This window comes from Giraffa tippelskirchi, chromosome 10 (genome assembly GCF_054371585.1).
Source record: "Giraffa tippelskirchi isolate mGirTip1 chromosome 10, T2T-mGirTip1v1.2.pri, whole genome shotgun sequence".
In the NCBI taxonomy this organism is placed as follows: Eukaryota; Metazoa; Chordata; class Mammalia; order Artiodactyla; family Giraffidae; genus Giraffa; species Giraffa tippelskirchi.
This window is the reverse complement of record NC_137284.1, coordinates 122379541-122395781: the sequence shown is the minus strand read 5'-3', so window position 1 is coordinate 122395781 and position 16241 is coordinate 122379541. Positions and strand designations below refer to the sequence as shown.

The 16241-nt window shown below is 42.7% G+C and overlaps 1 protein-coding gene and 1 long non-coding RNA gene across 4 annotated transcripts in view; one reads left to right on the top strand and one right to left on the bottom strand.

Moving 5' to 3' along the window:
- LOC145523996 (uncharacterized) overlaps window positions 1-16040 on the bottom strand; it is a 63239-nt gene extending 47199 nt beyond the window's left edge. The window contains exon 1 of the long non-coding RNA XR_014067013.1: window positions 15747-16040. This is a non-coding gene — a long non-coding RNA (uncharacterized LOC145523996). The remainder of the gene's footprint in view (window positions 1-15746) is intronic.
- The window catches only part of HECW1 (HECT, C2 and WW domain containing E3 ubiquitin protein ligase 1), a 471951-nt gene that overhangs the window by 409096 nt on the left and 46614 nt on the right, over window positions 1-16241 (top strand). For all 3 annotated transcript variants that reach the window (XM_081535334.1, XM_081535335.1, XM_081535336.1), the window contains 5 exons: window positions 845-928; window positions 1338-1447; window positions 5674-5794; window positions 6547-6660; window positions 7729-7881. In XM_081535334.1, the coding sequence (XP_081391460.1) occupies window positions 845-928; window positions 1338-1447; window positions 5674-5794; window positions 6547-6660; window positions 7729-7881 (582 nt within the window). The remainder of the gene's footprint in view (window positions 1-844; window positions 929-1337; window positions 1448-5673; window positions 5795-6546; window positions 6661-7728; window positions 7882-16241) is intronic.

Sequence of the window (16241 nt, the reverse complement as noted above, 5' to 3'; positions counted from 1 at the left end):
TTTTTAAATCATCCATTAGAGGAAACTGATTAAAAGGTATTCCAGATCACTCTTTATTAATTTCTTACAAGTACATGTGACTCTAAAAGCATCTCAAAAATTTAAACAAAGTGAAATTAATAAAATATCAAGCCTTAAGTCTTCCCAGATTTCTGCTGTATCTCTTCAAGAAAGAGAAAAAACATCTAACTTCTTTGAAGCGTGATTACAAGGGATGATTATTGGCCATAGTGTTTGAAATTTTTGAATATTTGAATGTTAGAAAAACACATTACAAAGTTTATTTGATCAAAAGGAAAAATCCTATTTATCTATAGACTTATTGGAATAACTTTGCCAGATTGGAGTTGAAGGTTGTAAAAAAAGTCAGAATGCATGTGTTGCAATTAAACAGAGACAAATTGATGCCTGTGCTTGGATTGACATGGGAGATTCTCCTGTATTCTGGGGCTGGACCCTCTCTGGACTCAATATGGACTTAATTCATTTTCCATCAGGTATAAGGTTTCTCAAGAGACGTCCCCTCACTCTTTCCTCCCATGGCTTCTAAAACACATGAGCCCACAGCGGCCCTTCCCAGCTCCACTCCCAGCTGTGTGGCTCTCTAAGGACCTGCCAGTGTTGTGCTCCTCAGCTTCTCTCCCCATGTGAGTCTGAGAAAAACAGTTCCTAGACGAGCATCCTGGGAACCTATAATACGAACCTAACCCACCTCAAAATACTCTGGACATTAGAACATCACTGTTCAGCCCTACTGCAGGTGAAAAGGGGTTTGGAAAGGGATTCATTCCTTAGCTTTTATGTCAGTGCGTAATTCTTATTTTCTTTCCCACATTTATCCTAGGGAGAAAATCCATTACATTCGGACTGAGGGTAATCATGGGCTTGAAAAGTTGTCCTGTGATGCAGATCTAGTCATTTTGCTGAGGTAAGGGGCTGAGGCTGAAACAATTCTGGAAAAGCAACTGGAGAAACTGCTCTGGGTGGTTCTCCACGACAGCCTGGACTAAAACACCCATTGTTTATTCTAGAGGATTCTAGTGGCTGCGACTGAAGTAGGGCACCCGCTCTTACACCTACTGTTCATCTCCTTCTTTACATGTACGACTAGGGTATCATAAGCTGCATGTGGTCCTTGATGGAGACCTTGTTGTAGGACTAATTAAGGTTTAAAATAACAGGGAGAGTTTGCACATGAGGATGTGCCCATCTAAGTGAATCTAAGTGCTTGTGTTGTCTCGTGAGAATCATAACTGCTCTTACACCAATTCATGAACATTCTCTCATGAACAGAGAACTAACTTAATTTTTTTTTTTTTTTTTTTTTTACTTTGCAGTCTCTTTGAAGAAGAGATTATGTCCTATGTCCCCCTGCAGGCTGCCTTCCACCCTGGGTACAGCTTCTCTCCCCGCTGTTCACCCTGCTCCTCACCTCAGAACTCCCCAGGTAACTTGAGGTTCTGGCACTCTGTCTCCTGCTAGTGGTGACCTGTGTTTCCACTCGATGAAGCTGCCCTCTCTCCCTTATTTCCTCTCTACTTTCTGATTTTACGCACACTAAGTTGGGTGTTGATACAGTCCCACCTGTTTTAGTAATGCCCCCAATCTATTATGTGGTTTGCATTTTTAAATGATTTGGAAACATTTATTGTGAGACTAATATTTCATGACGTGAAAATTATATGAAATTCATGTTTCATTGTCTATTAATAAGGTTTACTGGAACCCAGCGACACCTGTTTGTTTATTTTTTCTCATTTAAATTGATTTATTTATTTTAATTGGAGGGTAATTAATTTACAATATTGTGGTGGTTTTTGCCATACACTGATATGAATGTTTATGTATTTTTTGCGGCAACTTTCATGCTACAAACAGCAGAGCTGAGTAGTAGCGACAGACACCGTAGGACCCCCAACATCTAAAATATTTGCTGTCTGGCTCTTTACCGACAAAGTCTGTGGGCCCCTGCTCTAAATTGCTGTTTTCTCCTAAAACATATTTTCAAAGCATTTAAAAAGGAAGAGCTCTTTCTAGGACATTCTGCCTTATGAATCAGAATGTTATTAGTTACCAAGTTGAGTAATTTTTTGTTAAGTTGTAAAGGAGTTGCTAGGTTCCATACTAACTAGGGACCACCTTTATATCCCCGTGAAGATATGTAAGAATTTTTAAAAATGATATGAAATCGTTCCCCTGAAGTTTTCTTAGAATGAATTTACTCATGATACTCTTTGTGGGTATTTTCCATTCCAAATGAGGAAATGTATATTGAACTGTTTAGCGAAAAGAGAAGCTGTTATTTCCTGAGTTCATCAAGATAATTAGCTTAAGACAAATTAATACTCCCAAACAAGATCCACATATTGAAAAATTTTCCCTTATTGTCTTGATTTGCAGTGTCATGTTGTCATGGATGTTTGTGGTAAACTCAAATTTATTTTTATAACTTTAAAATCTAGTAAAGGAAGTTAGTTTTGAAAAATCTAGTAACGTCCTACCTTATAACCTCTAGAGTCAGAGTTCAAACTTTGCTTTTGAAGCCAGTGAGGAAATGGAGAAGAGAAACTGAATTTATCAATATGCTCTGCCCCCCAGAAGGGATGTCTCACTCAGCTGGTGTCACTCAATACTGCCATAGGTCTAGAATATCTCAGTTCAGTTCAATCGCTCACTCATGTCCGACTCTTTGCAACCCTATGGACTGCAGCATGCCAGGCTTCCCTGTCCATCACCAACTCCCAGAGTTTACTCAAACTCACGTCCATCAGGTCGGTGATGCCATCCAACCATCTCATCCTCTGTCGCTCCCTTCTCTTCCTGCCTTCAATCTTTCCCAGCATCCAGGCCTTTTCCAAGGAGTCAGTTCTTAAAACTGGAATACCTTTTTGTTTGGTGCACCCCCATCATGTCATTCAGAACTATCTTCCAGAGGTAGTTTTGCTAATCATGAAATCTGTTTTTGTTATCCCTTCCTCCACAAGTGTATCAGTGGCATTTTTGAGGAAATGTTCCAAGAGTGCTTCCTCTGACATGCAACATAACTAAGATGACATGCTTGGGAAAAGGAGGACCTGGAGCTTTGTCAGAGGCAGCATCAGCACAATCACTTGTTTCTGGTATGCATGGGATAACTTACTTCTGGAGAGCAGAGCATTCCCATTTAGGGAATTTGTGTGTCTGCATGATGTTTGGTCCCAGTCTGATAATGTGACTATGTGCATGCATTCTAGGTCGTGGCTGACTTTGCAACCCCATGGACTGTAGCCAGCCAGGTTCCTCTGCCCATGAGATTCTCTAAACAAGAATACTGGAGTGGGTTGCCATGCCCTCCTTCAGGGGATCTTCCTGACCCAGGGATGAAACCCATGTCTCTTAGGTCTCCTGCATTGGCAGGTGGGTTCTTTACCATAGAGCCACCTGGGAAGCCCCAGTGTGGGGCCCCAAAGTGGACACTTTGGTCCAAACTTCTGGCACTAGAGTATAGTTTCGACATCATTACATGGTGAAGATACCATCTTGCAAATAGAAAAACTAAGGGAGTGTAAAGAGTTATTTACTAAATGAGAATTATTTGGGTAAGTTTTTTTTAAAGGAATCAGCATTCCTCATAGCTGTCTGATGTCAGACATTACTGACACCATGAACTCAAACAGTCATCCAATTTATGTATCAAAGTCCTTTATTCTTTACTCTCCTAGCTTTGATCACAGGATCTTTTGAGTGTGTAATCCAAATATTTGATGCTAAATTTTATAATTCCCACATTTCCAAACCTTTATGCTTTTTACCTGAGGCAACAGAGATAGTGACTCATGCATGCCAAAGCACTTCATGAAGCATAAATTATTAAAGAAATGCATAGTAGTGACCATGGGCATAGTGGTAGTACCAGCAGTGAGAAAGTCATCTTATAAAATACACTGAAATCTACTAGAAGAAAATTATACTTGCACCTGCATGCTTGTATTCTAGTTTTACCTACATTCTGAAACCTGGCATTTCAGAAAAGACACTTTCCTCTTCAAGTGGTGGCTTGATTTCTTCTCATAAGTCACCTCTTCAGTTGGCTTCTGTGACACCACTGTAGGCATTTCATCTATGTCTCTGGCCATTCCTACCATCCTCAAGACTCAGTGCCAGGTTTTATTCTCCTCTCTTTCAAACTATGTCTCTTTAAAATCAAATATTCAAAGGTACTACCATCAAAGACCAAGCTTGTGATCTCCCCACAAATTTGTGCTTCTTCCATTTGTCCCCATCTCAGTGAATGTCACCAAATTCCATTCCATTATAATGTCTGAAATTCACCTTTAAGGTTACTACCTATATCCAGTTCATTGCCTCCTAAACATATCTCCAATCTGTCTTATTCTCTTCTCCACTGACATCACACTAGTCCAGTTTAGGTGGTCTAAATCCATTCTGGACCTCTCTGGTTTTCTGTCTCTACTGCAGAAAGACTGAGGTTTCTGTAACTCCAGATACATCATCTTGGCCCCTACACACTAACTTTCTGTTGTGTTTAACATTAAACAAAATTGTTTAATCATTTAAAAAAGAATACCTTATCCTATTTGATCTGTCTCCTGCCCACCTCTCAAGCTTTGTTTTGCATCATTCTGATCCTCACTCCCTGTGCTCCAGATAAACTGGAGCATCACTTTCCATCCTGCCTCAGTACCTTTGCACATGCTGGTGCTCTACCTAGGATCTTCTCCCAGCTCATCTCTTCTCTTAGCTAAACAGAAGCCTTTCCTAACTCACTCAGTCTAATTCATGCCTACTTATTCTTCACATGTTTCCTAGGGAAGCCTTCCTAAACTTGGCTAGAGTTTCCTGTGATCTCAGAGAACTGAGTTCTTTTCCTTCATGGGTAGCAATCGTCTCAACTTGTAATTATATTCTCATTTCTGTGAGTTTGATGGTGTCAGTCTTCTCCAGATTATAAATTCAATATCTGGAACATAAAGTAAACATTAGTTGTTGCAGGAGCAAACTATGATCCTAGCCATCTGGGAAACTTGCAAAAGAATGTTATCTTTTCCAGTCCTTTTTTCATTGAAAGGTATATAAAGATAATAAAGCATTTACAAAGCATTCTAAGTGATACAAAAGCTCCTTCTATAAAAAGTAAGGAATTATTATTAATAATAATACTCTTAATAATTTTGCTTTTATGGTACATGATAATCTAATATAAACCCCTAAATACTCTGTGCTCTAGTGGACAGGTATGTTTATATAAGCATCAAGGTCCGTATAGTTAGAGAAGTACAATATACACATATATTACAATCTTGGTTGCTCCATTGTAGTTACATTCACTTACAGAAACTTACAAGAGCCTAGTTTGATTTATGTCACTTTCGAATATTTAAGTACAATTAAGCCAAGAAATATGCTAATCCAGGTATTTTGAAGAGAGATACAATTTGAAATGGAGTGGAAGATATAAGTATTTATTGTCATCAGAATTTATTTTTCTCTGTATCATATTATTTCTGGTTATTATCAAAATGACTGAGGGAGTGATAGGGAAACTTCTTGAAGGAGAAAAATATGAAGACTTAGGATTATCCCTCTGGTTGGTCCTCCTACTACCATTGCTCTCTGCATATTTGTTCTTCAGTAAAAAGTGATGACCTTCAGCCTGTGTGCTTCTCTCTGCAGGTTTACAGAGAGCCAGTGCAAGAGCCCCTTCACCCTATAGGAGAGACTTTGAGGCCAAGCTCCGCAATTTCTACCGAAAACTGGAAGCCAAAGGATTTGGTCAGGGTCCAGGGAAAATTAAGTGAGTGATTTAATTGAGCTCCACTGAGCTTGGCACTGAATTCAGTTGGAAGATGTTTCTATCATTTTCTCCTCTATAACTTGGTAATATTTGCCTGGAGATCGGATACCACGGTATAACATCAGTCATGGTCATAGAATTGAGGAAAGAAAAAGTTAGGAAGTTGGAAAGAAGAAAGGAGGTTAAGAAATTGGAAAGGAGGCAGGAAGAGAAGATAAGGAGAGAGAGGAAGAACAGTCGATTTCAGACAAAACTATGTATAAAATCAATGGCACGCCTTCTCAGAAAACAAGGAATCTTGAACTAAATAAAAACTCTTATGTTTCCCTTTTACATATTTTTGGGACAAATTTAACTACTCGTTAGCCAAAAAGCTTTGATTTGGAGGTCTAAGTAAGAAGTTGTTTCTCCCCGCTCTAGATTTACTATTTTCATCTTGAAAAGCTGAACCCAAATTCAGGAATTCAACTTAAGAGATTCTTCTTAGAATTGATAAAAAAAAAATATCCTGACAATAGTATAATATGGATGGAATGTGTCCCACTATAAACTTGTATGTGTTGTCCTGGTGCTTTTATCATTTTTGAAAAGAGTGTCAGAGTAAGTCCATGGTTGAACCAATGGAATCTGTACCTTGATGAAGAGCCTGGGGAGTGAGACCGTCAGCCTGGGCCCCCACACCTCACCTAGAACACTCCCCAACATTGGAGCCCAAGCCCCGGCTACCCGCCCACATGGCTTCTCATTTCTAGGCTCATCATTCGTCGAGAACACCTGTTGGAGGGAACCTTCAATCAGGTGATGGCCTATTCCCGGAAGGAGCTCCAGCGAAACAAGCTCTACATCACCTTTGTTGGAGAGGAGGGGTGAGCCACTAGCACTTTCATGCAGACACCTCAGTGTGGATAGACCAGAGCCCCCAGGTTTTGGGTGATTTTTCTCAAGGAGCAGGGTGGCTCTAAGCCTCTGCCCCAAGGTGGTTCTGATCGTATCCTCCCAGGAGACCTTTCTCTCCAGGTGTTGCCAATCTTTGAATTTCATGTTCTCCAAAAGCCTAAGATGATTGGCATGTTCTAGAATCTGAGGTCACATGGTCAAAGTATAAGCCCAAAATATAGACCAAGCTACTAGATCTTTACTTTTTCAGGATATACTCTGAAAGGTATCCCCTTGGTGTACCCACCCCTCTGAGTATCTGATCAAAGAACTCTTTCCCCAAGAGTGCACACATATGACTGGTGGTGGTGGTAGTGGTTGAGTTGCTAAGTCTTGCAACCCCGTGGACTGTAGCCTGCCAGGCTCCTCTAACATGGGATTTACCAGGCAAGAATATTAGAGTGGGTTACCATTTCCTGCTCCAGGGGATCTTCCCTACCCAGGGGTCAAACCCAGGTCTTCTGCATTGCAGGTGGTCTCCAGCATTGTGGGCAGATTCTTTAATGACTGAGCCACCAGGGAAGCACATATATGACTACTTACCAAATTTTTCATGTAATTTCAGTGATTTCATAGTAAACCATCTCAACCGTGGAAAGCAAGCCCACCCAGGAGGGCGTAGCAGGATGAACTTAACAGAAAGTGTTTTCAATTCATGCACATGCACACATGCACCATTACAGGAAATTCTTTTCTTTCTCCCACAATAAAGTCCAGCTGTGGATCAGCTGTGTGTTTTATCCAATAGATATGATGTAATTGAGGAAGAAGTTTAAGGAGCACTACCATAAATGTTTAAGAACATCATCCTCAAACCAATCACTGCATCATCATTTTCTTCAGCAAATTATACTTCCCTTGGGATCCATTGTAAAGCGCAGAGGCTGCCCTCTACTTTCCCGACACTGACTCTGAAAGGGCAAGCCAGGTCCTGCCTAGAGACAGGTCCCCCACCTCCCTCATGTAATGAACTTCCCGGGCCTCTGCTTCCTTTGCAGCCTGGACTACAGTGGTCCTTCGAGAGAATTCTTCTTCCTTCTGTCTCAGGAGCTCTTTAACCCTTACTACGGACTCTTCGAGTACTCTGCCAATGACACCTACACCGTGCAGATCAGCCCCATGTCTGCCTTTGTAGAAAACCATCTTGAGTGGTAAGAGCTGGAATTTTCGCTTTCTCATGTTGGAAAGTTCTGATCTTTCTCAGTCAGAAGTCAGTGGTATTCCTTGAGGACCATTGTGTTTGGAGCAGTGGCCCAGTGTCATAAGGGGTGATGAGAGTAAATGACAAAGCACTGGAAACAAAGTTCTCTGCCAGTTTTCACCCAGAATACAAAATGAATTACTAAAGAAGCTTCAAACTTCCTATCAACTGCACATTGATGTAAGATACTATAGTTTTTCTTCTGAGGAGACGCTGAGGTAAGTAGATACAGGTCCTAAGTGTTGATAATTCTACTAAAATCCTAAGTGTTCCCAGAGAGGGCTTCTTGAAGGTATTCATGGATTTGAGATTCTCTGATCTTGGACTGATGGCTTTTGCACTGTGGCCATCAGCTTCTGCATCTTGCTTTAAAATAGAGCTGTTGGGTTAGATGATCTCTCAGCATCCTTCTCACTTAAAAGTGCAACATGTCTTTGGTCCTCTCATCTTGAGGCAATTACCACTTACTGAAATAAGTAAGAAGATCAGTATCAGTCAATTCTGTGTACTTCTATGGCTGAGATACCTCAGATATGGGTGGAAGTCTCCAGAAAACTGCATGGGACAACTAGGATGCATGCACTTTCCTATTTTGTCACCCCCACACCTGACTTGAAAAGTACCCCTGATTTCACTGCAGGAGCTCCTGTCATCAGGAGGGAAATGAGTCCTAGAAACTGCTGACATGGTTCTTATCTGACATAACTTACTGATGATATGTCTTGGGGCTGCTGGTGAAGGGAGCTTCTAGGGTAACACCTGGCCACTGGGCTTACAGCCCAAATCCCCATAATTTGGTTTCATTGTATCAGAACAACCCACCTCTGCTAAGGCTGCCAGCTACCCCCCACAGCTTCTCTCTCCAGACACTCTCACCTCCGATTCTTCTTTTTCTTTAATTTTTTAAAGTTTATTTTATTGAAGTATAGTTGATTTAGAATGTTGTGTTAACGTCTACTTTACAGTAAAGTAATTCAGTTATACATGTATATGTATTTTTTTATATTCTTTTCCATTATGATTTATCTTAGGATACTGGATATAGTTCCCTGTGCAATATAGTAAGACCTTGTTGTTTATCCATTCTATATATAATAGTTTGCATCTGCTAATCCCAAATTCTCAACCCATCCCTCCTCCCCTACTCTCCTACTTGGCAACCATGAAGTCTGTTCTCTTACATCTGAGTCTGTTTCTGTTTCAAAGATAAGTTCATTTGTGTCATATTTTAGATTCTCCATTTAAGTGATATCATATGGTATTTGTCTTTCTCTTTTTGACTTACTTCATTGAGTGTGATAATCTCTAGGTCCATCCAGGTTGCTGCAAATGGCATTATTTCTTTCTTTTTATGGTTGAGTAGTATTCCATTGTGTATATGTATCACATCTTCTTTATCCATTCATCTATTGATGGACATTTATGTTGTTTCCATGTAATGGCAATTGTAAATAGTGTGGCTATGAACATAAGGATTCATGTATCTTTTCGAACATAAGGGTACATATATCTTTTCAAATTATACTTTTGTCCAGATATATGCCCAGGAATGGGGTTGCTGGATCATATGGTAACTCTACTTTTAGTATTTTGAGGAACCTCCATACTGTTCTGCATAGTGGTTGCATCAATTTACATTCCCACAAACAGTGTAGGAGGGTTCCCTTTTCACAACACTCCCTCCAGTATTTATTATTTGTAGACTTTTAAATGATGGCCATTCTGATCTGTAAGGTGGTACCTCATTGTAGTTTTGACTTGCATTTCTGTAATACTTATCAATGTTGAGCATCCTTTCACATGCCTACTGGCCATCTGTATGTCTTCTTTGGAGAAATGTCTCTCTAGATCTTGTGCCCATTTTTTGATTGCATTGTTTGCTTTTTTGTTACTGAGTTGTATGAGCTATTTGTACATTTTGGAAATTAAGCCCTTATCAGTTGCATCATTTGCAAATGTTTTCTCCTAATCCGTAGATTATCTTTTGTTTTGTTTATGGTTTCCTTTGCTGTGCAAAAGCTTGCAAGTTTGATTAGGTCCCATTTGTTTATTTTTCTTTTATTTATCTTGCCTTGGGAGATTGAGAAAACATTGGTCAATTTATGTCAGAGAATGTTTGCCTATGCTCTCTTTTAGGAGATTTTTAGTGTCAAGTGTTATATTTGAGTCTTCAAGCCATTTTGAGTTTATTTTTGTGTATGGTGTGAAGGAGTGATCTGACTTCACTGATTTGTATGAGTCAGCTCTTGAGCTGAGCAAGGCATGTGCCTAGCGCATGTGCTTCAAGTGTTTGGCACAAGTGAAGAAGCAAATGTTGTTGCTTTTTGCCTTTGTTGTTCCTTTTCATGTAACTTATCAAATAAGTGGATGATACAGCTTGGGAGACAGAAACACAGCTGATGGTGTGAGCAGAGCAGGAAGTCGCTACAGAGATGGTTTAGAACTAAGAATTGAAGCCCAGCTCTAACTTAGTCACATTCAAGTAGGGTTCACTCAGACAGTGGAGAGTACCATACCCCCATGAAACAAGAATATATGTGGGACTTCCCTGGGCCCAGTGGTTAAGAATCCTCCTAACGCAGGGGACACAGGTTTGATCCTTGGTCCAGGAAGATTCCACATGCCTCAGGGCAACTAAGCCTATGCACCACAACTACTAAAGCCCAAGAGCTCTAGAGCCCACAAACCACAACTACTGACCCCATGTGCTGCAACTACTGAAGCCTGTGCACCCAGAGCTCGTTGTTTTGCAACAAGAGAAGCCGCCACAATGAGAAATGCACACAGCACGACTAGGGAGTAGCCCCCAGTCACAGCTAGAAAAAGCCCACACGCATCAGTGAAGACCCAGCACAGCCAAAAATAATAAATAAATAATTTTTAAAGACTATATATGTATGCAGATTATACTTCATATAATCCCCCAATTCTCTCAGTCTATGTGCATGAAATTTAAGATGGTGTCTTAGAGGTCATGAATTAGAGTTAGCAATCACTGAGGAAATACTTTCACAAATATTACAGCATATAGGACTTTGCTGGGTGTTGTAGGGATACATTCATTAACTGAAGAGTTGTATATCAAGTACATGCTGAGCATTGGGAGAATACAAAAGTGAAGTGAACGAGATTTCTTCCTTCAAAGGGAGAGAGCACATGAGTAAATCTGTAATTCCACAATAGTATCTTAAATGCCAAGTTATACATACATAATACATGTGTGTGTGTAAGTCTGAGATACATATATAAGCCTGGGAATTGTATTTAAATCATGAAGGAAAATGTCTCACTCAATCCAAGGCAGGGGATGGTGCAGTGGGGAATAAAACCAAGTAATCTCATAAAAAGAGGGAATAATCGTGCTGTCTTTTTTTTTTTATTGCTCTTTTTTTTTGTGTGAAAAAGAGTGGATATATGTGCCAATCTTTACTGATAGTTGAGTAGGAGACTCAACAGAGCAGAGGAGAAAAGTGTTTTGAGGAGCCAATATTGGAAACAAGAATTGAAAGATGTGAGAGGAAATGGAGCCTTTGGCAAGCAGTGTAGACAGATCATAACAGAGAATGGCTTTTGGGGTTGCGGGAATGAGGTTGGAGACAAAGAGAGAGGCAGATGGTCTCATCCCATAAAGAGAATACTGTCATTGAGTTTGTGTTTTTAAAAAGTAAATCTTGCCGTAGCGTGGGGGAAATTTTGAGGATGAAAGGCTGGAAAGAGCTGAGACCAGCTCCAGAGCGACTGATACATCACACGGAGAAACAGAATTCAAACTGAGGTAGAGAAAGGAGGGGACTAACCTTAAGAACGTCTCAGAGGGAGAAGAGACTCAGCTAGGTGTTTTACTGTTTCACTGCTGAGGTGAAAGGGAGAGAGAAATATAGAATAAGTCCAAGGTTTCTGGTTGCACCATGGGATGGGTTGGGGTGTTCACTGTGATGAGAATTACATGAAATAGACGATACTTAGAGGAAAGAGGAGGAATTCACTCTTTGACAGGTAGAAATTGCAGGTTCCATTATATTAGTATATTAGTACATACCTGGAATATTGCCCTGGAAATCTGGGCTGGAAACTGAGATTGGGAAATACTAACACAGTCATGAAATTAAAAGACCCTTGCTCCTTGGAAGAAAAGCTATGACAAACATAGACAGCATATTAAAAAGCAGAGACATTACTTTGCTGACAAAGGTCTATATAGTCAAAGCTATGGTTTTATAGTAGTCATGTATGGATATGAGAGTTGGACATAAAGAAGGCAGAGCATTGAAGAATTGATGTTTTTGAACTGTGGTGTTGGAGAAGACTCTTGAGAGTCCCCTGGACTGCAAGGAGATCAAACCAGTCCCTTCTAAAGGAAATCAATCCTGAATATTCATTGGAAGGACTGATGCTAAAGCTGAAGCTCCAATACTTTGGCCACCTGATGCGAAGATCTGACTCATTGGAAAAGACCCTTATGCTGGGAAAGATTGAGGGCAGGAGGAGAAGGGGCTGACAGAGGATGAGATGGTTGGATGGCATCACTAACTCAATGGACATGAGTTTGAGCAAGCTCTGGAAATTGGTGAAGGACAGGGAAGCCTGGCATGCTGCAGTCCATGGTGTCACAAAGAGTCGGACATGACTAAGCTACTGAACAGCAACAACAATACAGGCAGACTGGCTAAGGAGGAGGGAGGAGAGGAGGAGATGGGAGCTCGAAGAGGTGGAGGGTACTGATGAGTCTGGGGTGGCCAGAGCCCCAGGTCCCTGGGGGAAGCTGAGAATGAGTGGCCAGAGTGCCCCAGCTTGGGAGGAGTAGGACAGGGATGGAAGTGCTCCAATGAAGACCTGCTTGTGGGGAAGAAGGCAGTCCAAGAAGGCAGAAACTGGAGGGGGCGTACAGACAATAGAAAGGGGTCCCCAGGGATTCAGAGCACAGGATTGGGAGGACAGAGCTTAGGACATCAGGGGAGGAAGAGCAGTCAGATGCCCACAGGAGCTGTGTTTGGATAGTGACAGAGGTTCATGAGGTTAAGTGCCCCCACTTAAGTGGTGTGAAGGGGCCCGAGTGTTCTGGAGGAAACCTTGGGTTCAAGCACAGCAGTGATACAGGGAAGCCTACAGACAAAGGCCTGATGGAATGCAGAGGAGACTCGCTGGCTTTCTGACCAACTCATTACCACTTGAGAGTGGCCTCAACAGATGCCTTGCCAGCTGCCTAGACCCTCTTCTCAGGCTGGCTCTGTTGTCCCTGCACATCTCCGGCTGGAAGAGGCCATGTCAATGTGTCAGTTACACCTGAGAACTTGGAGGGAGGAGACCACCGAGATGTAAGAATTAGCAAAGTTCTCTGGATGAATCCTTTATAAGTCAAAGGTGTGAAAAAGTCTGGCCCAGAGGTGCTAGTTACCTGCTGTCTTTGCAAAGGAAAGGACTTGAGGACTTGCACCCACTGCTGTTCCTACATTGAAAATATTTGCTGTGTAGCCCAGAAGCAAAATGACAGGGAACTTTCTGAGCAACTAGCAATCTGAACAGAGCTCAGGCAGGTGAGAGTTCACATTGAATGGTGAGTTGTTATGAAGTGATCTGGGACCTCCTCTCTGCTCTGAGGCTCTGACTCTGAACCTCAGTCTCCTAAGCCCCTGACTGACTGCTGCTGCTGCTGCTGCTAAGTCGCTTCAGTCGTGTCCGACTCTGTGCGACCCCATAGACGGCAGCCCACCAGGCTCCGCCGTCCCTGGGATTCTCCAGGCAAGAATACTGGAGTGGGTTGCCATTTCCTTCTCCAGTGCATGAAAGGGAAAAGTGCAAGTAAAGTCGCTCAGTCGTGTCCGACTCCTAGCGACCCCATGGACTATAGCCTACCAGGCTCCTCAGTCCATGAGATTTTCCTTAGTGCCTCAGAGGTCCTATGGGAGGGAGGAGGAGGTCACAACCAGTGGACAGAAATTGAGCCACTGGGGCTGAGTCTGCTTTAGCTTTGAAAAGGGAGCCCTGCTGGGCTGTGGGCATTTGAACCAGATGGTAGTGCTGCAGTTATTCCTTCTGGATGTTTTCTTGTGAGCCATTCTGAACCCTGCAAATGGTTTTACCAAGAAAAGTGAGGGCACCCATGTGCTGGGCCATTTTAACAAAAGTGCGCCCAAGAAGGTTCAACACCCGAACGAAGTCACTCCAGACCTTGCACAAAGTGTGGGCAGCAAGTGGGTGCTGAGGCCCCTGCCTGAGGCTTTGTCACTGGGACTTCTCCTGCAGTGGGGGTAGGGGTAGGACCGTGCCCCCGAGGACACCTGAATCCTGAGTTCTCAGATCTGTTGGCCCAGCCAGGTGGCGCTGACCCATCGGCTGGGTGGGTGGCGCTGTGGATGACCTCAGATGTAGGCGCCTGGCCATCTTCCCTCCCTCACTGCCCAGGACACTTCGTCCCACAGTCCACATGGGCGGTGAGGAAGATGACACTATGACCAACACATCACTCATAAGAAAACAGAGACCAAAAGATTACAGGGCTCATCACAGTCAGAGCCTTGACCTTGTGAAGCTGGAAATTGTCCCTAACACAGGATGGGCCAGGACAGGAGTCTGCCGGGAAGGGAAGTGACTCCCGCCCCCTGCCCTCTCTTCCCTCCGCGGACAGGCCTGTAGGCCAGAAATAAACAAGAGAAAATTGATCGGCTTTACAGGATTAAACATCACCCAGGATGGAAACATTGCTGAGGTGTGGCTGGAAGAGGCCTCTTTGCATGGGTCATTTTTTAAATTGTTATTCAAGTTCTTTATCTTTTCACTGGCCTTCTTCTGTGTCCCACACTCTGTTTTGTCTGTGTCCCCCTAGAGAGTAAGCTCCATGAAAGCAGAGATGGGTCTGTCTTTTTTTGCTCTATCATAGGCCTGGCACTTAAGGTGTTCAAAAGAACGTTTCATTGAAGTTTGGGTGCATGACTAAGCCTTGTTCCACAAGCCACGTGAGCCACTTCCTTGTACCAGGGCCATTAAGACAGAGGGCTCATATAATCCAGGGCAGTTAATCGCTCAAAGGTCACACTTTCATTTGTCGTCTGTGGTTGTAAATCCCTTACAATATCAGTGACAAACACACATGTCCCCTAGGAGCTTTGTACTCAGCTCTGCATGATGCCCACACTCTGCTTATTACTGACACAAGGTCGCCCTACACACACTGCGCCTGCACCATGGACCTCCGTCAGTCACCTCCAGGCCAGGCAGTACCCCAGAGATGGGCAAAGAGGCCTCTGACCCCAGGTCCTTCCCCTACTGGCTCCCCCCTGACTGTAGCTACTTGAAATTCTCTGCTTCCTGCTTGCTGTGTGTGGGCTTTGCGTATGCTGGGATGCAGCCTGGAAATCAAAAGCCCTCATATCAGGCATAGGGTTTCTACCTCCTTCCCTTTGTTTCTAGTGAAGTGCTGAGAGATACTAACATGAATAAATATAGTAAAGATTCTATATACAAGTAATAAGTAAACTGAAAAAAAAGTCTATTTTTTTGCTCATCAGCCTAAAAGGACTTTCCATAATTGTTTCATTACTCATTTGTATTACCCAATTAGATTGCATGGACCCTGCTTTGGCCCTAGCCCTGGAGGCTCTCTGCAGTGGCATGGGAAGAGGGTTCTTCTTCCCCTTCTCTTTGGTTAGAGCAGCCAAATCATGAAACTGAAGCTGAGATTGATACAGCGTAAGCTTTATTCAATAACCAAAAAAATGGAGAAGCAAGGACTAAGTTCACAGATCAACTTCTCACCCACCAGATGGGAGGGATTTAATTTTTAGAAGTAAAGACAAAAGGAGAAGAAATAAGGCTTACCTATCTCGGAGAAGGCAATGGCAACCCACTCCAGTACTCTTGCCTGGAAAATCCCGTGGATGGAGGAGCCTGGTGGGCTGCAGTCCGTGGGGTTGCGAAGAGTCGGACACGACTGAGCGACTTCACTTTCACTTTTCACTTTCATACATTGGAGAAGGAAATGGCAACCCACTCCAGTGTTCTTGCCTGGAGAACCCCAGGGATGGGGGAGCCTGGTGGGCTGCCGTCTATGGGGTCGCACAGAGTCGGACACGACTGAAGCGACTTAGCAGCAGTAGCAGCATTCTTTCGTCTACTGGGGAAGGAGCAAGGCTCTTTCAAGGAAGTGTGATGCCACACCCCTAACCTTTTTTGATACTTAATATCCAGTCATGGTCAAGGGTAGGTGTGTGATTTAATATGCTAATGTAGTAAATATCAGTGTCTGATGAGATTTAGGGTCTGTCGAAGGTCAGATTCATTGCCATCTTGTTCCCAGCTGGTTCCTTCTGGTGT